The 26,641-nt window shown below is 38.7% G+C and overlaps 1 protein-coding gene across 1 annotated transcript; it reads left to right on the top strand.

Annotated features, from left to right (window-relative positions):
* LOC139736934 (nuclear factor NF-kappa-B p105 subunit-like) lies at positions 1–26,641 on the top strand. The gene is made up of 20 exons (XM_071647608.1): positions 1–239; positions 2,347–2,633; positions 7,374–7,472; positions 11,479–11,627; positions 12,678–12,970; positions 13,541–13,740; positions 14,573–14,711; positions 15,220–15,339; positions 16,330–16,425; positions 16,563–16,892; positions 17,471–17,599; positions 19,075–19,225; positions 19,783–19,897; positions 20,692–20,914; positions 21,566–21,654; positions 21,947–22,297; positions 22,696–22,927; positions 23,633–23,808; positions 24,755–24,857; positions 25,478–26,641. Exons 2-20 carry the CDS (start codon positions 2,442–2,444, stop codon positions 25,570–25,572), a joined length of 3,282 nt encoding a protein of 1,093 aa, XP_071503709.1. The 5' UTR covers positions 1–239; positions 2,347–2,441; the 3' UTR covers positions 25,573–26,641.

The raw sequence follows: 26,641 nt of genomic DNA, 5'->3' as shown, positions 1-26,641 counted from the left end.
ACTGAGCTTCAAAGAAGGGAATTTTCCCCGACATAATATAGCCACAGGCGTCACAATCATCAGTTTTAGACATCGCTACATGCATCGTGCTTGGAACTTGATAGATAAATTGATAACTGGCTGGTCGTTGATCTTTTCTACCCAAGCAATCTTCGTGTGTGATACACAAAGTGTACGACAATTTTTTAGATTTTCGTTCGGCCCAATCGCAGAGGACTTGCTCGTGTGGTGTTGGTGAGGTGAGATATTTCCTGTTGTATTGCCATTCGTGGCTGTTCCAGCCAGCAGCGTTTAGCTCTATCTGGAGCTTTCCGTCGAAAATTCCAACCAGTTATTATAATTAGATTCTGTAGTGTAGATGTATCTGTTGCGGCAGTGGTTTTCCGTATTCTACGTGTTTATATCAATTGAACTTTGCAATAGTTGACAGAGAGCGTGCAACGCAACGTGTGAGAGCTGAGTACAGTACAGACTAAAATTTACACAGTGTTACCTGGGCATGTGGACCACATGAATGGTCATGGACAGACAGTGGTTCGATGCTAAAAAAGCATGCCTTCAACAACAAGCATTTATTTACTGTTGCATTCTAAACGAGCGTCTAGCCACAAAAACGAGGACATTCTAACCTTCAGACACCTGACCAGATCAGATGATCTAGACTATTATTAATTGTATTGCTCGAGATAAGAGTCACACTATCTTATTCTTATTCTTACTATGGCGTATGGGTTTCTAACTAGTTACTGTAAAAGTGGATATTTTTGTGCGATTAATTTTTCGTGCTCGGCCATGGAATTTAGCGTGTTTTTATTTCCGCATAATCAAGACATCAACTACTGGAACATATGGCAAGCAAAAATATTTGCGTGCTTTTATTTTCGTGCTAACAACTGTTACACATTAGTTTCTCGTTGGGCGAAATGCGCGAAAATTGCAACATCAACAGCAACACTGCCAAAATTTCCACTTTTACGGTACCAGGGTAGTAGTAGTGTTACCGTTATTTAAATATGCTCCAATCCTCAGTCAGACCTGAAGTTGCAGTTTATGGGCAAGCATTATTGAGTCAGAGAGGTATTGCATGTGGAACAAGGACTGACAAGGTAATACCAGGGTGGATATTTTTTGCACTTATACTTATTAAAGTGCAAGTGCCAAATTTAGATCTATGATGCCTATCATAGAGCACAAGGGTCCTTAGCTTAAATAGTCCAAAAGCTTCAGTATGTTTCTTCAAGGGATTTGAATATGCCAACAAGTCTTGTTCTTTGACTACAAAATACAGAGGGGTTTGTGATGCCAGATTTCACAACCCTCCAGGCATTGCAATACATTAATCTAGGGAAGGACGTTTGTCAGATTTTGTGTACCTTGACCTTGCTTCACACTCACAGGTTGGTCTGAAACGTGAGACCAACTTTAACTTACTGTAGGCATGTTGCAATGTCCTGTGGGGAAAAATATCCCTATATTGTAGAAATACATAAAATTTCTATAATAAGTGCCTGAACATACATGTATTTCATGAACATGCACATTGTACGTACTACAAGGTCTAGAAGAACCTGCCAATAAAGGGCCTGAGCTTAAAAGGGTTCTCTTGATGTTCTCGGATGCCAGCTTCGCCTTGTTTTTCAAAACTTGATCACATTTAATGAGCTAAATTCCAAAGACATAAATCTTTAACTGGAAAGTTTTGGAGGGTTGTGGATACTTTTAGACTCATTTACAAGTTTCTTCGTGTCAGCAGGTTCTCAGTTTTGGACATGACACTTTATTAATGTCAAACTTTCCTTATGAAATTAGTTACAATGTAGGTGGGTTAGCTGGCTGGACTACACTTACATTAGTCATTATCAACTGAGGAAATTAAAGGGGAACTCCACTATGTTGTGTTGAGATAATTTCATGGAAAGAGACATGTCAAAAGGCTGTGAAAGTTTCATTCCAAAATCACAATAGAAAAGGAAATAAGTGGATATGGCTCATTACATGTTTTCTGCAATCGGTGCGATTGGTCACAGTCACTAAATTAGATAAAGGTGATGTCATTGTGGAATTAGTTCGATTGTGAGGTATGATACTGATATGTTTCTTTGTAAGTATTGACTCAATTTCACTGTGCTCTAGGTTTTTATATTCCAAACAATTTTAAAGCTTTAGATGTGATGTACTCAGAATGCATATCCTCCTTTAATGTTTGTATAATAGATGGAGGCTGTGTATTGTGCTTAGAACTGACCCTTGAAAGTTGTGCCCAAAATCAGTGAAGGTTACAATACTATGTTCAAAGTAATCACAATCAACATGTCAAACCAATGGTCTCTCTTTTTCTCCTTATAGACAGCATCGACTCTTTCTAGAGTCAAACATCAAGTGCTGTGTAACCTGGGCAGCAGGTGTACTGAATCATATTTGGACCTGGGAAGCATTGCAAGATGGAAGAGAAGTCATCAGACTCGGTCCAGTCAGTGGAAATTCCCAGTGACATGTACAATTTGCTGCAGAATGGTGGGATATCCATGCCTGAAGAATATGATAGCCCGGAACTTATGCAGCTCACTGTATCGCAAGGTCTCCAGGATCAAGAAACAAAACAGCATCTCAAGATTCTCGAACAACCACGGCAGGTAAATACTTTCGGGAAGGAGACAAAGCAGTTGGGATGAAATCAATACTGTATAAGCTGTTATTTTCGCGAGGGTTTAATTTTTGCGAATTTCGCAAATTGCAGTTGGATCGTGAATTTATCAACACGCGAAAATGTAGCCATGCACTAGGTTAATAGTGCATGTTTATGATATCGTCGGTGTCAATTCGTGAAAACAACATTTCGCGAAAATGTTTGTGACCTCGTCGTTCGCGAAAATAACAGAGGCTCTTATACAGTAGTTGTAGATGTTGCGTTGTACAGTGTAGATGGAACTTGCTATAAAGAGAGTGGTTGGGATGAGAAGATTTTCCTCACTACAACTAATATCCAAGTACAATGCACATATGGGATTACATACACTACATCATCTGTACAGTGCGTATCCAAAAAAAGGTAATCCAACTTTGGAGGGCTACTATTTTGTAATTGTCGGCTATGGGGAGTAGAATGTTAGTTGTGAGGAAAGGGGAACTCTTCCTCTTTCCATTGGTACCTAATTATGTTGACAAACGTTATGCATGACTGAGCACATGAACTTTAAAGACAACAATGACAAATTGCACATTTTCCAAGTTTGCGTGTTATTGTGAAGGAACAGTGCATGTCTCACTGCATGGATGAGATCTGTCAATGAAGTTGGTCAAATCATCAGCCAGCGTGCATGACTGCAGGTTAGTGTTTAGGGTTTCTTGTAACCATTTAAGGTTCATACATGTAACCTTCAACATTGCCACGTCATCGATAACTTGGTCCTTCCCGCAAAGGCTAAACCATAAATCCATTTTCTCTCTTCATGTTTACGACATGGTTTGTCGCGAGCTATGTGTTGAATATGAACAGAGGAAAATGGAGTGTGTGGGTTGTCCTCAGTGGGAGTGACCAAATTATCGGACAGGTGGCCATGTTAGTTGTGAGGAAAGGGGACCATAAAATGTTAGGAGAAATCTTAACCCGTTGAGGACGAGTCCCGAGTATACTCGGGCAAGCGTCTATGGGAAATGCGTGTTGTAGCAAAATCAAACCGTCCTCAACGGGTTAAACACAAACCCTAAACACAAACTTGCATTCGTACAGGCTGGCCTACTTGGAAACTTTCATTGACAGATCTCATCCATGCAGTGAGAATGCATTGTTCCTTCACAATAACATGCAAACTTGGAAAAAGTGCAATTTGTCATTGATGTTTTTAAAGTTCAGGAGTTCACTCAAGCATGACATTTGTCAACATCATTAGGTACCTGTGGAAAGAGGAAGAGTTCCCCTTTCCTCACAACTAACATTGCACTCTCCATAGCTGACAATTATGAGTTAGTAGCCCTCCAAAGTTGGATTACCTTTTTTTGATATGCACTGTATAATATAATACATAAATCATGTGTTATTGCTGCATCACTCTGCTGTACTTCCCATACAATAGCTGGGGATGTGTTATAGCCTGTGTTTCTGTTTTGATTCATATCATATAGCCATATTTTTAGTGATAAAAGAGGCACTTCTTGATGCCTTCTCTCTCCATCATAACATGTACCGAACCACAATGCTGTGTGCTTTAAAAAGGTTTAAAAAGGTTTAGCAAGCTGCTGTATAGCATAAGATAAGCAACATTCTGACATGCACATTATGTCTTTAGAATTAGAGAGAGAAGAAAGTGGTGTCATAGAAGAACTGTGTATTTGTATTCTAGTATGTGATTCTACCAGAGCACAGAACTCTCTCAACACAATGCAGTAGCTTGAACAGAGAAACAAAGAATGCAAGGTGCACTTACAGTATTCCTTGTGTGTAGAACAATGGAAGCACTGCAGTGTTCCTTGAAATGTTTGCACAGAAAGATATTTTGCTTATCATACTGATAGAGCATTGCCATGCTCTTTGTTTTGTGGGCAAAAATTTTTGCTCACTACAGCCGAGTGTTGTCACAAAATTACCTATCTTAGATGCAATTTGAGACTGTGATTCTCAGAGGGATGGTATAGTATTGGTTGAGGTGAGGATTCAGCTTAAAACCTTTTGCAAGATACATGTACTTACAAACCACTTTATAATAACGTTATAGAGCATACAATTCTAGAGGAACTCAGTTTATTTGGTGAAAATCAGTTTTGAAATGGCAGAGATATCAACAACAACAAAAAACAAAACAAAACACCAAAGTAAAATAAAGCAATTACTAGAATGTCTTGGTATGGGCAATACCCCACTCCCAAGTTTGCTTCTGCAGTTTTTTTTTGTTGTTGTTTTTTTCATACTGGCACATGTGCTTTGAAGGAGAGACACTTCATCTCCCCTGCCCCCTAAAAAAAACCCAACAACAGTAACAACAAATAACAATGACAAACACACAAACAAACAGAAATCAGCAATCCAATGTAACAAAACTATACACTCTAAACATCCTGTAGGGGAAGTTTTGACGACAATTCTTACAGCAGGAAAGTTTCCAGAAAAGTTTGTTTGAGCATTGTACAGTGTACGAAAATGTGACCGGAAGATTTCTACTTTCACATCATTCATAAACTCTCCATCGCATAACATCCTTTTTAGCAACATGGGGAAATTGCAGATAGGTCTTCTCGTAGTTACAACAATGCATTATTTTTTTCTTTTCAATCACAAATCATAACTGAAAGTGAATCTGCCGTGCTTTAAACTGCTAGAATATGAACATCACCCTTTATATTTGGACAGAAATTTGTCATTCCAGTTTATAACATGCTGCAGAGTTTACCTTGCAAATCAATCAGTGATACATAAGGAGAAAAAAAGAAGGATTTCTGTCCAGCACATTGTGATAGAAGGCTTTTGTACATGTACGTGGTAGACAACACGAGACAGATGAGATATGAGATGTGGCAGGTACCTTTTCTTGGAAGAAAAATAATAAAGCCACCTCCAAATTCATTGATAGATGTGGAGTGATATCACACAGTACTTTAGATTCCTAAGATGATCTTTTAGTTTCACTACCCTGTCATTGAAATGTGCCTTGCATACATATCTACACAAGTGTGTGTGGGAACTGATATTCCTTTGTCAATACAGCATGTGTAATATTTGTAGCATTTGTAATATTGTGTGGGTTCATCAAAGTAATTTTAGTGCAGCTACCTTCAGCTTTTCATGTAAACTCTAGTTACTCTGCAGGAATAAAAAAAACCAAAAAACAAATAGCTATAGCATTGGGATTTCATTCATACATTTTATGTGGCTCCAATTTTTGTACCTTACAGTGTAGAAAATATTCTGTATGCATTACAAATTATCAGTTCTCTGGCTTCTAACAATTGTATAAAATGCAAAATTCATTTCATAAAATATGCCAAAACTATCATTCTACATTACACTGATTGGTATGTTTAACCGTCTGTTAAAATACAAACTGTTTACCCATCACTGTCGCACACAAAAAGTTCTAGTGATTAGGCTTATGATCTAATTACTGATGTGTGTACTTTAATTCTTCATATTATATTGCAATGAAAGCACATGGGTACTATACAACATGTTACACCAAGTATATCTTGCACAAATCATTAAGTGCATGTTTCCTGTATGGAGAAAGTCTGACCTTGGAAGAGATACACGTATGATACTCAATCAGAAAATTACAATTGTATATTTAGATTGAACTTATTGAAATTTGACCAGCAACCCAACTGTCTGTAAGACTGCAAAGAGGATTTATGATATTGTGATTCAGTTAGTTATAAGCAGTTGAAAGTTTACAATGTTAATTATTATTTGGTCACACTAAACCCATGTCAGTTCAAAGCCTCACCCATGCTGTTCTACATGTACATGTAGTTCTACCATGGTTGGCAAGTACCGTCAAACCTGTCTTTATAAGCTCGGTCACCCATGGGAAATGAAAAGAGTGGCCAGGTTCTCCAACAAAATTGTATGACATAAGTAATGATGTTTACTTATGATAGGACTGAGTTTATAATAGCGATGTTTTGTATATGAACAATGCCCTTATTGATTGTTTCATTGCATATTAACATGCTTACAGGAGGCAATCTTTTCACAAATTATGCATTGTTATGCCTGAATGGTGGGCGAATGCAGTGATGCTGATCAAGAACTGTTCACCATGCATGACCAGCATGACTGCAATCAGTAAAAAAATAAAAAATTGTGTTAAAAAAAAAAGATAAATCTGCATTATTGGCTGGCTGCGGCTCCGCATTGGTCTGTGGTTGCTGTATACAGTTGAAAATCTACCACAAGGTATGAAATATGGTAGCTGCTGACTGGTTTAGACAGGTACACTTGTAGATCCTCTGCGCAGGGTCTTAAAAACATTGCTTTTCTCTGGTGGGGGGGGGGGGGCATTTTTTTTTAGCCACATGCAGCAGGTGGCTTTTTAGTATCATTTCCCCTGCCTTCTGAAAGAGGCAAGTCACGTGTTCTTTTACTATGCAAGGAGAGTGAAAATACGCTTAATTTTCTTATTTTTATCATTCTACTATGTGACGTCTCAAGCTGTCATAGTAGTCTTCTCATCCTGCGATAGTAGCACTGAAACTTTGAAAATTCATACAGTAGCTTCTGAACGGATTGTCCAATTTTCCTCAAACTTTCACAGATGTGCTCTATTGATATTGCTGCATTTTCTCAATTCTCATTATGAAGGTGAGCTTGTCCTTCAAATCTTTAAATTGATTGCTATTTGTGTTTGATGCGGTTATCATTTATCTTATATTTGACTTCATAGCGAGGATTCCGATTCAGGTATGGATGTGAAGGCCCATCTCATGGAGGATTACCCGGTAGTAACAGCCAGAGAGGAAAGAAGTCCTTCCCATCAGTAGAGGTAAGTAACTCGCCCGCAATTTTTCATCATACCATAGGTCGTAGCAAAATTGTCTACATTGTATGCGTCAGACTGAAAGAGTCTTCCTCATGCTGGATCAGTTTCAAGATTAAAGAGAACGTCTTTACCAGCCATAAGTGTGACAGGTTGTGATCTCCTTTGCTTCTCTCTATCATTACGTCATGTGCTTAAGATTGACAATGTATGCCTGCAAAGATGTTGAAACTACAGCATTTGGACCTCTGCGATAATACTGTTACGAGTACGACAATCTGAAAAGTCTGTTTTTCACTGAGTGCTGCTGACCCACCATACTTTCAAAGCAACTCACCCAAACTCCTACACCGTTCCACATTCATCTTGAAAGCAATTCCTTGTTATTCCAAAAACCACATAATACTGTAAAAGTGGACATTTTCGCAGTGTTGAAATTTTCGTGCATTTCGTGCATCCAGAAACTAGCTCAAAAATAAAAGCACGCAAATATTTTTGCCTGCTACATGTTCCATTACTTGATGTCCTGATTCCGCAGAATTAAAAACATGTGAAACTCTTCTTGCCCAGCTGAGCGTGAAAAATTGGGCATGCGAAAATATCCACTTTTACAGTAATCTATCATCCTACTTCTCAAGGTACTGGCTACCTACTCATACAAATGGGTGCTATCCCTACCGTCTAACAATGAGAATACTCCTGTGCAATATGACCATTATTATTTACAAACTGCTGCTTAAAGATTCTAAAGTTTGGGGTTTCTGTGTGGTATTTGTGAGAATATGCCTCTCACAAGGCTCATTACACCTCAGTGAATCATCTCTTTTAGTATGGGTAGCATTTTAGCAAAGATTTATCTGTGAGGTATTGAGCATTACAAAGTCTTCCACGCTTCCGTACCCACCCCCAGCGTGCAAACACGGAGATATTTACTTTCTATATTCATCCCTATTGAGCGGCAGGAAATTCCCGGGGAGAACCCTGCATCAACCCTTGAAATGTCACATTGATTTTCCCTTACCTCTGAAAGAGTGCTTTGTTTGTGTTTTCCTCCAGTTGGCATACCTAACTGTCATGGTGGCTTTTCAATAATAGGGAATTATTTTAGCATTATCATTTCAGCAGTATTTTGAAGGTACATTGTACATACACACAGTTCCCATTGGGACAGTAGAGCAGGGTTTATTTAGATTCACAATAGATGTACTTTCAAAATAACTTCTCAGTAATACGCATAAATGCTTTTTCATGTAGATACAGTGTACACTGTACATGTACAGCCTGTATCTTGAACATTATTATTAAGCAAAAGAAAAAAAAAAGAAAAAGAAAAAGAAGGAGGAGGAGGAGGAGAAACACCTTATTTTGTACATACATGTACATGTAACACTCAAAACAGTCTGTAACGTTTGTTTTTTAAAAATTCTGTGGAGCAGACTTGGTTTAAAGGCCTTACGTACAAAGTGTAGAAAGATTTTCCTTTGCTTTTTGCCTTCATCAATGCTGTTACATGTACAAGTACTTGTAGTTTGCACCACTCCGTAGTATCCATTAATAGGAAATGTTACAAATTCACAATTGCCTTATTACATGAACAATACATATGATGTAGTATCATTGCATCTCAGATGCATGTGTGCCATGAAAGATGTTAAGTGATTCTTTTGCTCCTTCTTTTTTCTTGTACAATTGCATCTACAAGTTGTATTTTCTAATTAATACATTGTCTTACATGATGTACACTCAGTATGTAAATGATTTATGCACAAGGAAGTTATAAACTGTAGTTTTTGTTAGCGTGATGGAAAATAATGAAACTGAAACTTTTCGGGTTTATGAATGAACGTGTGTTTAATCGCTATTGCGTGCAATCCAGCTCGCTGTCAAAATGACGCACATACACATTCTGCTTGTACAGCAAATGTTCTCGTGATGTTCTTGTGGGGGATGCTAAATATGTACACTGTAGTACTCTAAGATCTCACATTTTACACTATTGCTAAAACTCAAATTAGAGTTACTTAGAGTCATGGTCAAGTACTTCCACTTTTAGATGATCATTTATTGAGAGAACACTGGAGAAACTGCCTCGCTGTATAAACACTTGAATTGTGATGTTGAAGATTATTGCAAAAGACCAGAATGTTGATAAGAGAGAGAAATCTTGAAAATGCCTTTTCCTGCAAATGCCATTGTCTGCTCACAATGTAACTTTGTTCTTGACTGTTGTGTAGTCATGCTTACTTTTCAGTATAAAATGTGAATACATGTACCACAGATTCCTGAATGTTTTTAGATCAACTCTACACTGGGGTAATGAGGATAATACATTCATTAGTAAAATGCATATCTTGCTGCTTGTGTTCAAAGTGATCAAAAAGAAAAACAAAGCAGTAGAAGGTGAAGAGGAAGTGTAGGATTTTAGAGGAAGATTAAAGAAAAGACAAAGAACCTTTGCATGCCCTGCTATCAATTTACAGTGTGTAATAGTAGAGCCGCAGATGTGTGTCAGCGTCCTCTTACGTATACCATAGATGTGTTACATGCAAGTACAGAAATCACAACCAAATGAGGTGGATTTCTATTTTTGGGGTTTGATTGTACTGAATCAAAACTTATCATGTGATAACAACGTCTTCGTGCCCCCGCGCGGAAGGGTGCCGGAAGTATCTGGAATACACTGGCGTACATACATTGTACACTTTGTTTGGGTTGCTTACAAGTCTGTCTGTCTGTCTATCAGTTTATCCATCCGTCTCTACATCCGTCCCACAATTTGTTTTACATTTTAAGAAAATAAGGTTCCATGGGTTCGCTTGTTGCCTGGCCATTGGCCTCATGAGGGGTAGATGCACTGATTAGATTAGGGGCAAGATCCATTGAGGTCAAAGTTCACTTACATTGTAAGTTTGGCTTGATATTGCATTTTCTGCTGTACTGTAACTTCTAGGAATGTCAGGAGGTAATACAGCTGTATAATGTGATGGTAGGGTAGAAATAGACAAGCATGTACACACACAATTATTTAGAACTATGAAACGATATTGTTAAAAGGTAAAAGGTTGAGGTTGGCAAAAAAAGCTATATCTGAATGATACATACCAGCCATTCTTTCACTGAGGAATAAGATCCATTGGTGATTTACAAGTAAGTTTGTGAACAGGGTTGAAATGAATTGACAATCATTTGCATGAAAATCACAACCAATGGAAAAAGCTTTTGGTTGAAGATCACTATTCTTTATTTAGAAATTTCTTTTTTTTTAAAGCCGTAACTTCAGCTTGCAATGTCTAATAGTAGTATTATCAAGTTTGGTGTGATGGATAAAATGAATTAAGATTTTTTTTTTCATTATGCAGACTGGATATTCAAAGGTTAATTGTTAGTCAGTGGTTAATATTGATAAGCTACATCAAAATAAAAGTCAAGAGTCATGTACATGCTTACAGCAAATGTACATTGTACTTATAGTGATTGTATGAGAAGTGGAAGCATCCCAATCAACTGGGTGCAGATGTGTGAATCTAGCTATCTTTTCCATTCACATGAAAATAAAAGTAAGTTTGCTTTTACTAGCCTTTACCTGCCTCTACCAGTTGGATATGTCATTGTGGGTAATAGTGTCCTAGAACATTGCAAAAGTAATTGAAAATGCTGTATTACCAGTTCATTTCATTGAATTTCATTTCATTTCCAACACACAACATTAACATACATGTACAATACTGCAACAAAGAAAAATACTGTGAATTGATAATAAATACAGTGGCCTCTCTGAATTTGTCATACTGAATTGAAATTAAGATTGTTGGAAATATGAGTTGCAGTCAGACATACTGTAAGTTGGGATGTGACTGTAAGATTGTAATGACTGATCCCATGTCCATCAAAACAGGTAAGTCAAACCTAAGAAATATAATACATAAAGATACATGTATACAATTGGATACACCTGTAATCAGCTGAGTATAAATGCATAAATTTCTTTCGTTTTCTCATTTGTTCTTGACAGATATGTAACTACAAGGGGTCCGCTCGAATTGTTGTCTCTCTGGTTACAAATGAGGATACCCCTCGGCCCCACGCACACTCTCTGGTTGGTAAACACTGTAGGGATGGGCTGTGCACAGTACAAGTTGGCCCAAAAGACATGACTGCCAGGTGAGCTATCTGTCATACACCTACATATACTGTGTCACTACCTCTGTGATTTTGTTTATGCTAACATTTAAAGTACCGGTAATAATAATTGCATTTATATGGCGCTTCATACTGACGTTTCTAAGAGCACTTTTGCTACTCATACAAATAGACTAGAAAACACAATAACATTAACAAAATCAGCGTTAACAGTAACAAAAGAAGAAGAAAGAAAAGAGAAGAAAAGAAAAATACATGCGATACAATGGTACAATAATTGATAACTGTGTGCGCCTGCAGAAAAAAAAATTACAACTGATTAAACAGGTGAGTTTTAAGAAGAATTTTAAATGATTCAACAGATGAGGCATTCTGAATATAAAGAGGGAGTTTATTCCAAAGAGTGGGAGCAATGGAAGAGAAGGCTCGGTCACCATAACGGGTTTTTGTACGTGGGCCATGAAGTAATTGGAGAGAGGAAGATGAACGGAGGGGTCTGGCAGAAGAGGAGGAGCGGAGAGAGACTAGGTTTTGAAGATATACAGGTTGTATGGGTGCAAGATTACATGTGATTTTGTATGTCAGAAGTAGGATCTTGAAAGTAATATGGGAATGGACTGGAAGCCAATGGAGTGAGCGGAGAACAGGAGATATATGGATACAAAGTATGCATAGCTTTTACAACATGAACTTACAACTCACACTTAACAGACAAGGAAGGAGGCAGTAACATTTAACTGGTGTCAGCATGCATCTGTTCAAGAGTGCATATTATTATGATGTGCTACTGTTTTGGGAGTCCTCGACTGTAAGCTAGAACAGCCACAGAGCACAAATGAAATTGGTACACTCATTAGTCTATTCCCTTCATTTGCAGCCATGTTTCCCTGTTGTATGGTTTCACAGTCCTGTTAGATTGCATTCTTTTGTTCTCTTTGAGAACAGGGTTTACCGGGAGTAGAATAAAGAAATACATATAAATAATTTTTTCTGATTGTTAGAGTACAAATGGTAAGTTCACCCAAAGTGATAACATACAACTAAAATGTTATGTATCTGCAATTTTTGCAGTTTCCCGAACCTTGGTATCTTGCACGTGACACGGAAAGATGTGGTGCCGACGCTGAAGCGACGTATTCTGGACCAGCACCGACTCTACAACTCTCTGATGAGGGACGGGCAGGGTATGCCAGCATCTGTAGTGGAGCCCTCAGATGCAGAGGTTGAGAAGAAGGCACGCGAGATGGCAAAAGACATGGACCTTAGTGTGGTCAGACTCTGCTTTCAGACTTACCTACCGGACAGCAACGGTCACTTCACGCAGCCCTTGGACCCGGTCATTTCGGTACCTGTCTTCGACAGCAGTAAGTCACCCTAAAGCCCTCTATTTGCCATTCTCCTCCCTGATAATATCTTTCCTCTACTGATCCCAACACTGCAACAGCAATTTTTTCCCTTGTTGTATTTTTTTGAATAGTATCGTGTCATGTGACCTTACTCAAATTACTTCCCAATATACTGAGTACAGTATAATAAGAGAAGTGGAAATACAATGTATTTCGTCAAGTGTGTGGACCGTATTCCCAAGTTACCACCAGGCTATTTTCAATATTTGGAGTGTCCTTGTCAAGTAATATGTTGTCTGATGAATTCTGATCTTAACAGAAACATTCCCTGTGTAATTCATTCATGACCATGTTAACACTTGCCATATAATTGTCTGAGGCTTGTCCAACCTAGCTCCCACTTTATCATACTACATGCAAAGTGACTGTGATAATGAATTATCATCATTTACTACATATGCTCGAAACTGTCAGAAGATGGTATGATTTGTCTTTCCACATGTTTGGATATCCCATCTAGCATTTTCATTTGCTATGCCACGTAGCTTGATCAGAGTTGCACACCCTTCATTTTCTGACCACCCACAGAGGCGCCCAATGCCACCACGCTGAAGATATGCCGGATGGACAAGAGTGCTGGTTGCTGCACAGGTGGGGAAGAGGTCTACCTCCTGTGTGATAAGGTCCAGAAAGAAGACATTCAGGTGCGTTTCTTTGAGCTCTCCACGGATGGACAAATCACCTGGCAGGAGTTTGCTGAGTTTGGACCAACTGATGTCCATAGACAGGTAAGGATGACTGTGATCACAAGCGAGTGGAGGATGTATTTCATTTTGGTCATTTCTTCTTTTTTTTGTGAGGGTAGTTACTGTAAAACGAGGAGTGTTCGCGTGCATTTTAATTTTGCAAAATTTCGCGAGAGCGAAGATTCGCAAAATTAAAATGCACACGAAAGTTCTTGTCTACACTGTATGCATTGAATGTTAGAGGCAACACGCGAAAATATCATGCCGCAAATATATCATGTTTTACGGTATGTGGTTACATGATTATCTTAGTCTTATAACTTGAGAAGAGCTCAGAAGAGCATTTCAACAGAATTTGATATGCAAGAACTACACATAAGTTAGTTGATCTTCAGGATCATTGTTCCACAAGGCACCCACTTCTTGGGCAGAAATGATGCTTTGTTTGTGTTCAGCATAAAGTTTGCTCCTTTGTTTTCCATCATGAATGTTTGCATGAATGTAAACGTAATGTACAAATCTGCGCAAAGCTCTACTCCTTTGTGATTAAACCCCAAGAATCTTTCTGTAAACATGCACTTCAGATTTATACTTGAACATTTTCATTTGGGAGATGGTTGAGCAGTTGTGAATTTGCGAAATTTATCTCTTTTTGACATTGTATTCATTGTAAAGTGTTTAAGCTGCTTAAAAAAGGACGAAAGAAAGTAAGAAAAAGCAGAGCACAAATCCTTTTGAAGAGAGCACATTGCAGGAAAGAATATTAGTAACCAGTTTGGTGGGATAAAGATTAATCATGACTAAATTGTCAAACTTGTGATTGGTGAGATGAAATAATCATAAATTTTTCACGTTGATGCATCCAATACTGCAGTATGCCATCGTCTTCAAGACTCCTGCCTACAGGGATACGAACATTGACCGTCCCGTGTACGTACATGTGCAGCTGAAGCGAAAGTCAGATAACGAAACTAGTGACCCCAAGCCTTTCACCTACCATCCGCAAGTGCCAGGTGAATACAAGTTTGTTTTTTTTTTTTTAAAGAAATATATCTCCCTGTATGATCTATCAATGACTTCGGTTAATGTCTATTGGTCAAAACAGAGTTACTCATACGGATTTCACGAATATACATTGTTTATACTGAGAGAAATGCTGATCAGATCTGTCAAGTTTGATTTGAAGATTAATGTGTTGTGTGTACTGTTGTTTTTAAGATTGTATAGAGGTGGTAATCTTTTGATAGCAATAGTGTTACAAGGAATGTTATGATTGATTATCTTGAGATCATTCTTGCATCGAAGATGAATATATATGATGGAAGTGCACCCAAATAAATTAGTGAACAAAAACACTCTAGAAAGAAATTACCTCCAGGTGGTCGTAGAAAAGTACTGGAAAATTTGAAGGAAAATGAAGCCAAACTGAAATGCAGTATGTGATATTACAGCTACACTTGTGATATGGATTGTCAACTGTCAAATGCTCAATCCTTTCTCTGCACATCAAACCTGCTGCAGATCGGGAAGGCATCTTGCGGAAGAGGAAAAAGCACCTCGCTCACTTCAACGAATACAGCAGCTCATACCAGGGATCGATGGGGGGAGGAAGTGGAAGTATTGGAGGTGGTGGTGGATCAGGTGGGTGTAACAGACCATCATCGTCTTCTACTACTGGTATGCAGGGAAAGCGGGTCTAGGGCAATTACCCCCTGGACGATTGCCCCAGACCCTTCCCCTGGCCTTAACCCTAATCCTAATCCTAAACCTAATCCTAACCCTAACCCAAACTCCAACCCTAAATCTAACCATAACCCTAATCTTTACTGTAACCTTATCACTAACCAGTAATTAGCCAGGGAGTAATAGTCCTCGGGGGATAATTGCCCTGATACGGTGAAAGCATGTGAAACTTGAGAATTCTATCGCATTATCATTTGTGTCTCATTTTGTGGAAACATTGTTCTGTTCACCTGATTTTGCACTCTCAAAGTCAATTTGAGCATGCACTGTAAATGTAATATTCCTTGAGACAGAGAAATAATGATTACCAACTAATCTGTCTGAATTAGAATGCATTTTAACCACCTTGACGTTGGACTCAATAGCAAGTCATGATGGAATGTGAAAAGACTTGCATACACTCTATAACTCCTCTTCATTTTTTTGTTTTTTTGTTTGTTTGTTTTTTGGTCAGCTTTTATAGGGAATGCTGGGAGAGTGACCTTTAGCAGTTCAGAAAACAAATATTGTAGTCTTGTGCCTGTCACTTTAATGCAGCTCATGGTGTGGAAAGTATTGAATTAACAAAAATGCCAATGGTAAACTTCATGAGGATTTGCCTAGTGACTAATAGAGGTTGTCAGTTATGCACATGTGGGGCTGAATTTCTCCCTTCAGCAGATACTGTTACTACTAGTACGTATTGTTATGCAATTCTTTTGTTAAACTCTTTTCAAAAGAAAAGAAGATGCAGAAAAATGCTGTGTGCTATGTATGCTGTGCAATGCAAGAGTAAGAAATTTTGCAGGTGTTAACATTTTAGATACAATCTTGTTTTCATGTTGTCATTGCTCAGTAATGTGCTTTAATGTTATCAGTTAATTTCTTTTCTTGTTCTCACACATTCAGGAGGAGGATATAACTTCACCTCAAATATGGGATTCTCTCAAGGTTTCAACAATCAAATGTCCACAGCAGTAAGAAACCAGGCCATCACTCAGCAAGGTAAAATATATCTATATAAGAGCTTATGTCAATCAAAACATTCTCATTCATTTGCTAATAATGTATTTGTTCAGTATGATCATTGGGAGAAAAGATTATAGATTTTAACAAGAGTTTGTTTCTATATTGTTTTGCAGCACCACAGCAAATGCATACCCAGCCAAATGCAGTTGCCAGAAGCAATACCGGTCTACAAACGGTTTTCACGAAGACAACATCCAACAGTCAGCCTCTTCCCAGTATCTCAACACTGACCACAAAACAGAGGGCCCAACAGCAGCAGTTCCAGTTGCAACAGAACCAGCAGCAGTTGCAGCAACACCAGCAACAGCAACCGCCACAGATGCAGGTTGACATGTCCTTCCAGATACCGACATTTCCGGCCGGTGCGTCGATTAGGATGCCCGAGAGCCAGATCAAAGTTGAAGGGGAAAACAACAACACCCAGTACTGCAACTTAGAAACAGGTAGGTTGAGTGTCTTTGAACTGAGTGTGAGGAGGACTTTAAAACTTGTGCATCTTTTATTATTTCTTATCAGTATTTGGAAGAGTGAACTAGGAACTGACAATTTGACTAGGCTATCTCTATTTACATTGCACCACATGCTGCTGCACTCTCTGTAAATTCCCAAGTGTCGGAGCTCCACTCCAGCCTTGTGGAATATAGAACCAAGAGAGAAGGAGTGGTAGGAGATACACAGAGTCAAGACCCCCTGCCCTTTGAATGATGAATGGCAGTTATCATCATGTCTTTGAGATCTTCAAAAACAACACTTATAAAAGGGACCTGCATTAACAGTATTAGCACTTCAAGTATCAACCCAGCTGCTTTATTCAATTACATGTAAATTCTGCTGTGTTAGGTGAGTGCAGTTGTCATCGATTTGGATCTCAGCATTGAGAAACATGATGACAGTCAAGAGTTATACATTTGATTAATTTGTTCAGTTTGATGGGTGATAGGTAAATTACATTGGCGGGAGAGTTCATAAGTAAAAATTTTCAGAATTGACCAAGCTTTGCTCCATACTTTTTGCCATCCAGTTCCTTTCCAGCTGAGCACTGATGTACAGCGAGACTGTGGATCTGAACCCATCAACATATCTGACCTCATTCCAAAAGGGGTCGGAGTGCAAAGGTCGAAAGACACTGAGGAAAAGACAATTCAGACTGGTAAGGAGTTGATGCTGTCTGCTCCCTTTCCTGTCTTGCTCTTTTACTTACAGTTCAATGCTCTCTGTAAAGATAAAAGGTGTAATACCAATATGTATTGAATGATCCTTTGTCATGCATTTATACTATGTTGTGGTAATTATGTTGCCTTGACCAAATTAGTGTGATATGGGAAATAGAAGGTTGCATAAGCCTAAAGTCCACATTTGTTTTATTTTGTTTCCTTGCAGATGTAGCGTCATCATACATATGTGTCACTTCTTTATTATAATTTCCAGTAACTTTGTTTGATATCCAGAATTATGACGATTGTGTCTGCCATATGAAGTGTAGTTCTTCAAGCAACAAAACTGTCTATGAATAATGCAAATGATGACACCAGATATGAGACTTAAGTATGGTTCTCAGCCATCATATACAGCATGTTCCATACCTGAAAGTATGTGAGCATCCGATGTCTGTGACATGTACTGTAGTATTTGCATATGACACTGGTAGTTGCCCTTTGGACGTGTGAAGAGAATTTATATCTCCAAAGGTCACAGCACTCTTCTGCACAGCCACTGGCATGATGTTGTACTACTAGAAGTAGAGGATAGAATAGAAAACAAAACCTGATAATGAAACAAAACAAAACAATGGAAGTATTTTCTTATGCCCCTCTTGGGCTGCTCCTTGAATTGAGTTCTGATGAGATTAATTTTGATTTTCCTATATGCTTTGTGTATTCTCAGAGAATTGCAGCATATATTTATTCTTTAAATGAAAGTGGACTTTGATGGAAAGATGCTGAAAACATGTGCATAGTTGTTCTAGTCAGATTATTTGATGATGTGTAGGCACTGCATTCTTAGCATTGTTGGTAAAATGGATGACATTATGGCAATATTATTGATGGGATGTACAAGACTATTATACTGTATCCACGTTGTGAAGGTGGTAATGTGATCTTTTGTTATTTATAAAATGGGTTCAAGAATGTAGCCCATTGGAAGCGCTGAAATGAGTCACGTGTGCGTATATTAATTTCTCACTAACGTTACATGCACAGCCTGCCGTCACAATGTTTACACTAGCAGTGCGCACTCAATCAGTTGTTACAAGTGCGTCGCGCGCTACTATACGCGCTGGCAATCCTGTAAACAACTTCTAGTTCAGGCTGCCGGCCGGCCTTTCTTGTGTGCATGCATAACATGTGTGGCGTACATACTCTTATACGTACAGTACTTATATGTGCGGGATTTCCGAGTGCGACGTGCGTAAATGTTTGGGCCCACACGTACCACAAAGGTACGTGAAAAATGCTGTTACAGTGTTAGTTTTCGACCCATTTTATAAAACAAATGATGCACAGGATTATTTTGTGGCGTTACTAACGCACTCTATCCTGTGCATCATTTGTATATTAACACATTCTGAATGGCATTCCCTTGACTCGCTTAATCATGGTGTGATTGAATGATCATGTCCTACAGATGACATTCCCATAGACATCAATTCCATGGCGTGGCGTGTAGCAGAAGTGACTGCCAATGCTCTTCATGACTATGCAGCAACGGGTGATGTCAAAAACATTCTCACTGTACAGAGGCATCTCATCGCAGTTGAAGATGATAACGGAGACACGTAAGGGCCGCGCCATGTTTCCTATCAATTCCTTTGTGAATGTCATGGTGTGTAATGATTAGAAACTTAATTCAAACTTCCCTATGGTATTTTAAATTTTTAATTATATTTCTTTTCATTTCTGTGTGACTTTTGATTCACAATGCCCCCTTCTGTTCGTAAACGAGTAAAAAACAAAGAAAAAGAAAAAGAAAAAAAACAAGGTAACTGACTGAAGCTTGGATGTGCAATGTATTTAATAGGAGATATCTTAATGAAGACTAGTCCCGAGTATACTCAGGTAGGTGTCTATGGGAAATGTGTGTTATAGCAAAATCAGCTTATCCTCAACGAGTAATCTGTTCCACATGGTTGTTAGATTAAAAGAAGATTTGTCAGTATCATAGGAGACCTTAACCATACAGTGGTGAGACTTATCTTTTAGTTCAGATATGAACGATAATATGCTGTATTTGTAATGTTGCATTCTAATGTTAAGCTCCAAAGAGCAGTATCATGAAAGTATGCAAGTTAAGCAAATGCTTTAACGCTGCGTTGCACATTGCGTCTGACTCTAGGCCACTCCATGCTGCTGTTATTCACAAGAAGTATGATGTGCTCCACGCCCTCTTGTCAGCTGTCATCAAGATCCCAAACCAAGGCATTGTCAACCAAGTCAACCATCTGAAGCAGGTACTGATAATTGAGAGATTTAAATGTTTAGAATTTTGATATCACAGATTTTGACATAAATTAATGGTGGTCCTGGACCATTAAAAATTGATATAAGGCCCCCAAATTATTTCCAGTATTAAAGGTCATGTCTTTTGGTGCAAAATGGATTCCTTAGTTTCCATTCATTTTGAGCCACTAAAATTTCAAATGTATAGATTTGAATGGTCACCAAAGAAAAAAAATTATAGTCGTACCCTGGATATGATGAAGGAAGTTCTTGCATGTGTGCTGATGCTTACTGTTGCCTGAATTCCTCAATAAACCCCAGCTTACGTTTTTCACAGCAGTGTAGACGATACCTGCTACTGCCAAATGTGGTTGGTCATTTGGGGGAAGGGTAGCAAAGTGAAGGGAGAAAGGTTACAGCGAGATTGGATAATTACATTTGTTATCCAAACAGAGCCAAAAGGAGATTGGATGATTACATTTGTTATCCAAAGAGAGCCAAAAGTAAAAAAAAAAAAGTGCAGTTGCCTCCACTTAATATGGACTACTTGGCAGAGTAATACCTGTCATCAATCCCTCATGTTAGAAGAAGTCAAAAAATTAGTCATCCGTTTACCGTACATTAAGTCAGAGACATCTGCAAGGCCTTTACATCACACAGTAGCATGAACACACTCGAACAGCACTTACAAGCTCAGAGTCTACATGTACCTGTATGTAGTCATCAAAGACAAATTGTTTGACAGCAAGTTTGATGTCAAATTTTGTCATCGATAAATTTCTATGATATTGTTTGGCACCACCAGACCCCGCTGCACCTGGCTGTCCTCACCAAACAGTCGAGGATGGTTGAGGTGCTGCTGCGCTGTGGTGCCACGCCCAATGTCAGTGACCAGGAGGGAAACACACCGGTCCATCTGGCAGCCAAGCATGGTGTGGATGATGGCATGACATTCCTGGTTTGTGGTCCCAAGGCCAAAGCTGCCATCATCCCACCCAAAGCTGACCTGAACCTAAGAAACTATGCTGGTGAGTGTGCACACTGACTGTCTGCTGCAGTGATGCGACATTTCTCCAAGGATTTATAGGGTTAGGGTTTGTAGGGTTGTGATAGGGTTTTAGGTTTAGTTTTATGTGAGTATTAGGACTAGGGTTAGGGTAACACTTTATGTTGTGTGGTAGAATTTATGTTTGGTCATGAAACCAACCGTCTGCGGTAGAATTTATGTTTGGCTTAGCGTGCAGATATTTCATGGGAGCAGTTGTCGCAAGAGCAAAGGTTATGAAACCAACTGTCTGCAGCTGCTAAAAGTTTAAAATTCTGTGTTGTACTTTAAACATTCAGGTTTTGATCTTTATTTTCTTTGTTTGCTTGTAGCTCATTGTATAAGTGAATGACTGTTTATTATGTATATTTTGTTTTTGTTTTTTTAAGAGTTAAACCCTTTATTGGGTCATTTTGGGAGATCTCTATGTTGTGATTGGAAGTATATTTGCATTTATTGTTTATTTTTTTGATAGGTAAGATTGTTAAATAATTTCATCAAAATGTGATGAATCCTTTGCCATTGCAAGCCCTACAAAGAAGAAGAAGAAAAAGAAGAGGAATTACTGAAATGAAATAAAGTCATGTGACAGAGTGTATTGCAGCTTCTCTTATCTCATGCTTGATATCCTCAGGACTGGCTCCTGTCCATTTGGCTGTCTTGTCCAGGAACCTCCACATCCTTCGGACTCTTGTTTCTGCTGGAGCTGATGCCAGTCTTCCTGTAAGTTTCCTTTACCTTTTTGTCAGTTATTCCCTGTCTTTTCGAGAGATTCCATCTTTTAAAGACACTTCCAATTTCTCCTGTGATGCAATCCATTTGCCATTGACTGCGAGACTATTTAAAAAAAGAAATTCGTCAAACTTTCATCTTGATCATTTACTCTGAAATTGCAAGCTTTGTGTAGTTCATACCAATGTATGTTGCATCAACCTCTGTGTGTGTGTACACAGATTCATGTACAAACACATAGTCTGATGTTGCCTTCCCATGATGTTTTGCTTGTCCCTGACAGGACGGTAAGATAGGGCGATCGCCTCTCCACTATGCCATTGAGATGGAGGACTATCCGATACTTGGCTACCTTCTGATTGAGGCAGAGGCTGACGTCCAGGCGGCAACGTTTGAAGGCAACACACCTCTCCACATTGCGAGCAGCCTAGACTTGAGGGCCATCGCAGCCCTGCTCATCGCTGCCGGTGCCGACCCCAAGCAGGAGAATGGTGACGTGGAGTCCGCCTCCGATGCGGAGAGTGACAGCGAAGATGATGGTATCAGGGAAGAGGAGGAAGAGGAGGAAACCAAGGAATCTTCTGAAATAGAGAGACGTGGAAAGACACCATACCAACTGGCCAGGAGTGACAAGGTAAGACAAAACTAAGCATGCTGTGTTTTACCATCATCTGTAGGTAGAGATTACTGTCCTTACACTTCCTGCCACGGTCGAGAAAAGTAAAAACTTTGAGAGTTGATTCTGAATGAAATGTGGAAGGTTTGTCTTTGAGGTGTTGACATTGCTTGGAGTGTGCATGTTGATCTTTTGTAATGCACATGCTTTATAGGTTTGTTCACATTATACTAATGTTCCATTTGGCATAAGCCCTCTAAACACATCCTGAAATGTATAGAGACAAGCTATGCATCAAGAACACTTCCAGATAATCATTATTAATATTGTTCAAAAGTAAGAGATAGCCACCATTACTTTACAACAATTGCAAGTGACTACTCTCTCGCTCTTTCCTTTTGTATTTTCAATCACAGATGAAGGAGATTCTAAGAGGAAGGTCTACAGTATTGTCTCAGAGCCTCAGATCCCGAGAAATAGAGAGTTTTGAGATGGAGAGCACAGCGAGCTCCATCAGGTTGTGCAGTGACGAAGACGTTGGCAAGGACCAGAAATACTTCCCATCCACTAAGAGTGCCAGGAAAGGTGTCCTTGCCGTCCATCCCAAGGGTTACAGCGCACTGGGGTCCTCTCTGGTCACAGCAAAAGGTAACAACACCGCCCGCCCCCCCCCCCCCCCCCCCCCCCAAAAAAAAAAAAAAAGGGTTTTAGAGCAATAACCTAAACCTGCTGTAAATTCTCTTCTTTGCATGGTTCAGATTACCACATGTGCTTTATCTGTCTTCCACACACTGCGGGTGAGCGTAGTTTGTGTCCAGTTCATGTCACTGGCTGTAATGCCTACTCTGTTATCATACTGCTTTTGCATGGCAAGTTAGCTCACATTATTTTCTTGGATGATTGTCCTGTTGTTGTTGTTGTTGTTGTTGTTGTTGTTGTTGTTGTTGTTGTTGTTGTTGTTGTTGTTGTTGTTGTTGTTGTTGTTGTTGTTGTTGTTGTTGTTGTTGTTGTTGTTGTTGTTGTTGTTGTTGTTGTTGTTGTTGTTGTTGTTGTTGTTGTTGTTGTTGAAAAATGAAATTAAAGAAGTGTACATATTTCTGTTCTTCATATGCACTCACTCTATTCAGTATGACTGCATACAGGCTCATGTATATTTGTCTGTGCTTAATGATGACACAGGCCAACTGGATTTTCTTCACATGCTTTACACTGCTGATCAGCACGTAGAGATTGTAACTCATAGAAATGTGTTGCCAAACGTGGTCATTGCTGTAAAATCTAGATTATGTTAAACGTTGACAGAATGACTGTAGTGAAGTCTTGGTAATCGATGTGACCATTGTATTCTTTCAGGTAATATTGATCAGCTACCAGAGTCCACCGTCGATGAGTTGTCTGCCCTGCTAGACAAGGAATACCCCGTCACTCTCAGCTGGTTCACCCTGGCCAACCGTCTGGGGCTCGACAACATGCTGAGATTCCTCAAGCATGTTCCCAACCCCACCCGAGTTATTCTCAGCCAATATCAGGTACTGCTGTGTGTTTGTTTGAGTGATCTTTCTCTTGACTAGCAGTACTGATCTGCTTAGATGCTGCTTGTGTTGCTCTAGATACAGTGCACTCCCGTTATAACGAACACGGTTATAACGAAATTCCGGTTACAACGAAGTAAAAATTCAGGCCGCAACACTATCCACTCTATGTATTTTTATTGTTCATTTGTTTGGTTATAATGATATTTCGACATAACGAAAGAAAACTGCCAGTCCCAAGGACTCTGTTATAATGGGAGTCCACTGTAGTGATCAAAACCTTTTTATTGCTAAAATTTATTACTGATCCTTCAACTGGCAAATCATCTTAGAAGATTACAGCTTATAATTCTGTTTCAAACTGCCCAATCTTTGTAAGATTTTCTGATTTTTGCAGATTTGATTAATCTAAATAGTTCCACCAATCTCCAATATAAGGTATGCAATGAAATTCAAAAAAAGTGTCAATTTCAACCATTGAATGATTTAACCTGAAATAGGTGCTGATTTTGCCTTTTAAGGTGGGAGACAGTTCAAGAAGGGGTCTTGCAATTATGTTATGGTGTTGAATTCTGTGATTCCAATGAATAACATAGCATTTTAGTCCCCTCATATACTATTACGACAATAGAACATTATGAGTTTTGTTTTCAAATTGTCAGCAAGCTCTTAAAAGAATAGATACATGCTGTTTCAAGAAAATGTTTTAAAACATAGTTGCCTTCAACTGGAAAGATTTCACAGATCAGGAGGCGTGTGCAAACAATCGCCAAGTATGCAAACAAAATGCCTGCTACAATTTCCATTCGTTTGTTCAGCTTTCAGTTCCCTTTTTGCTTGTCCCACAATAGCACTTCAAATCCTTTGGATGTATCATCTTATATGGTCCCTCCCATTTCCGTCATCATCTTGTCAATATTACTTTGATGTTTACTTATGGCAGGCAATTGACGGGACTGTGGAAGAGCTGAGAGCGGTCCTAGTGTCTATGGAGCATCACAGTGCCGTGGCTGTCCTGGACAAATCTCTGAGCTGGCAGCTGCAGGGTAAGGATTCAATGCCTGCTTTTTAGTTTTGTATCCAAGCCTTGGCTGTTTTAGAACATGTCTTAATTCTATGTAACTTTATTTGCATTAAAGCAGTGTATTATGGTTGCTTGAGGAATAAACCATTTCTGTAATTCATTCAAATTCATGGATTTTTAAAAAAAACGTATAGCCTAGTAATAAACCATGTTATCCACTTTAATACTCCATCCAGTTAAGTTTCGTAGGCAGGTATTCACTTAGCAGTTATCAGTTGATGTTGAGTAGGACAAAGCCTCTGGCAAGTTTTGTGTTTGTTAAGACAATTGTGAAGAAAGCATCGATAGAATTTGAAAAGAGTACAGAAGTGTTCCATGGCCAGTGTTTCCTGCTGCCAGTGAAAGCATGTATATATGTTCCTGAAAGCAATAGCAACTATGATATGACATCAAAATAAATGTGGATGATGATTAAACAACAACAACCAAATTGTCATGGTCATCACCATCATCTTGACTGATGTTGTAATCATATTCATTCCATAGCAAAGGCAATATTGAATGCTATTGACACATCCAAAGGTATAGTTGAAAACAAGTTCTTTGACTGCCATCTTTTTCTTTTTCTATTATGCTCCACAGACAAGGAAGATACAACTTTGATTTCGGTCAACCAGTCTCTGAAGGAATTAAATCTAGCGCATGAACGCCAGTGCCAAGAGCAAGCTGTCTACTAGAGCACACTGCTCTGTCATTGAGTATGTAAAGTAGTTGTACTCAGTTTTATCACCTCATCTTCAATATTTTGCTTGCGACTCTCAAGTAGAGTAGGAAATCTCACCATGAAATTCTTATTTACTTAAATTCAGACAGATTGCTGTGTGTTATAGCATGCTTTTCATGTGTTCATACGTCCTGGATTACATACTTAGCTGTACATAGTGAAAACATGAAGCTCATATTGTGGAGGCTCAAGAAAATATTTAGCCGTAATGAAATGTTGAGTATTAAAGTCTTAATACTCCATGTGCTTGTACTATACTAGTACTGCTTTCATCATGTTTTTTACACTCTTAATCTTCCTTGATAGTCGTGTAAATTGTCGTGATGGTATCTGTTCAGTTATTGCCAATTTGAAATCAATCTCTTTCAAATTGTGTCGATCATAGCATGAGGTTGTCTTCCCATTTAAGGATCCTCTTTCTAATGGGTTCCAGTGATTTTGAGGTGGTGGCTCATCATAATGAAATCTTGATATACCACTCTCATATGGGAGGAGAGGAAACCGTTTGCTCTGAGTTAAACTTACCAGAGATGCCAGTAGCCTTCAATCGGTGTCTTAAAACGAAATGACTGACATGTTGCTGATGATACACATAGCTGCAACCACGGCGCTTGTTTCGGGTAGAGTTTAAGTTTATATCTTTTATTTTACTTGTTTCATGTATACTGTCTGAAAGTGCACTGAAGGCATTTATAGTGAAGAAGTTTCAAATACATTATTTGTATATAAAAAAGAACCAGTACTATGAAACGATGAATTTTGATTTGTTAAATACTTGGTATGATATGATTTGGTACACAGTGTACTCCCATTATAACAAAGTCCTCAGGACCAGCAGTTTCCTTGTGTTATATACAAATTTTCTGTTGTAACAAAGTCCCCGAGACCGGCACTTTTTTCTTTCGTTATATCAAAATTTCGTCATAACCGAAGAGTTAGGTATACAAAGAGATATACATTTGGGACCTGAATTTTTATTTCATCGTAACAAGAATATTGTTATGACCATGTTTGTTATAACG

Source organism: Diadema antillarum, unplaced genomic scaffold (assembly GCF_040938485.1).
Source record: "Diadema antillarum isolate AM-2024a unplaced genomic scaffold, OU_Dant_1.0 seq00000674_RagTag, whole genome shotgun sequence".
Taxonomy (NCBI): domain Eukaryota; kingdom Metazoa; phylum Echinodermata; class Echinoidea; order Diadematoida; family Diadematidae; genus Diadema; species Diadema antillarum.
This window is presented reverse-complemented; position numbering and strand designations above follow the sequence as displayed.

Excerpts from the sequence above, each read along its gene's own strand:
- LOC139736934 (XM_071647608.1), top strand. The coding sequence starts at position 2,442 with ATGGAAGAGAAGTCATCAGACTCGGTCCAGTCAGTGGAAATTCCCAGT. Across the intron at positions 2,634-7,373 it reads TTCTCGAACAACCACGGCAG|CGAGGATTCCGATTCAGGTA; the intron begins GTAAATACTTTC and ends TTGACTTCATAG. Across the intron at positions 16,893-17,470 it reads GTACTGCAACTTAGAAACAG|TTCCTTTCCAGCTGAGCACT; the intron begins GTAGGTTGAGTG and ends TTTGCCATCCAG.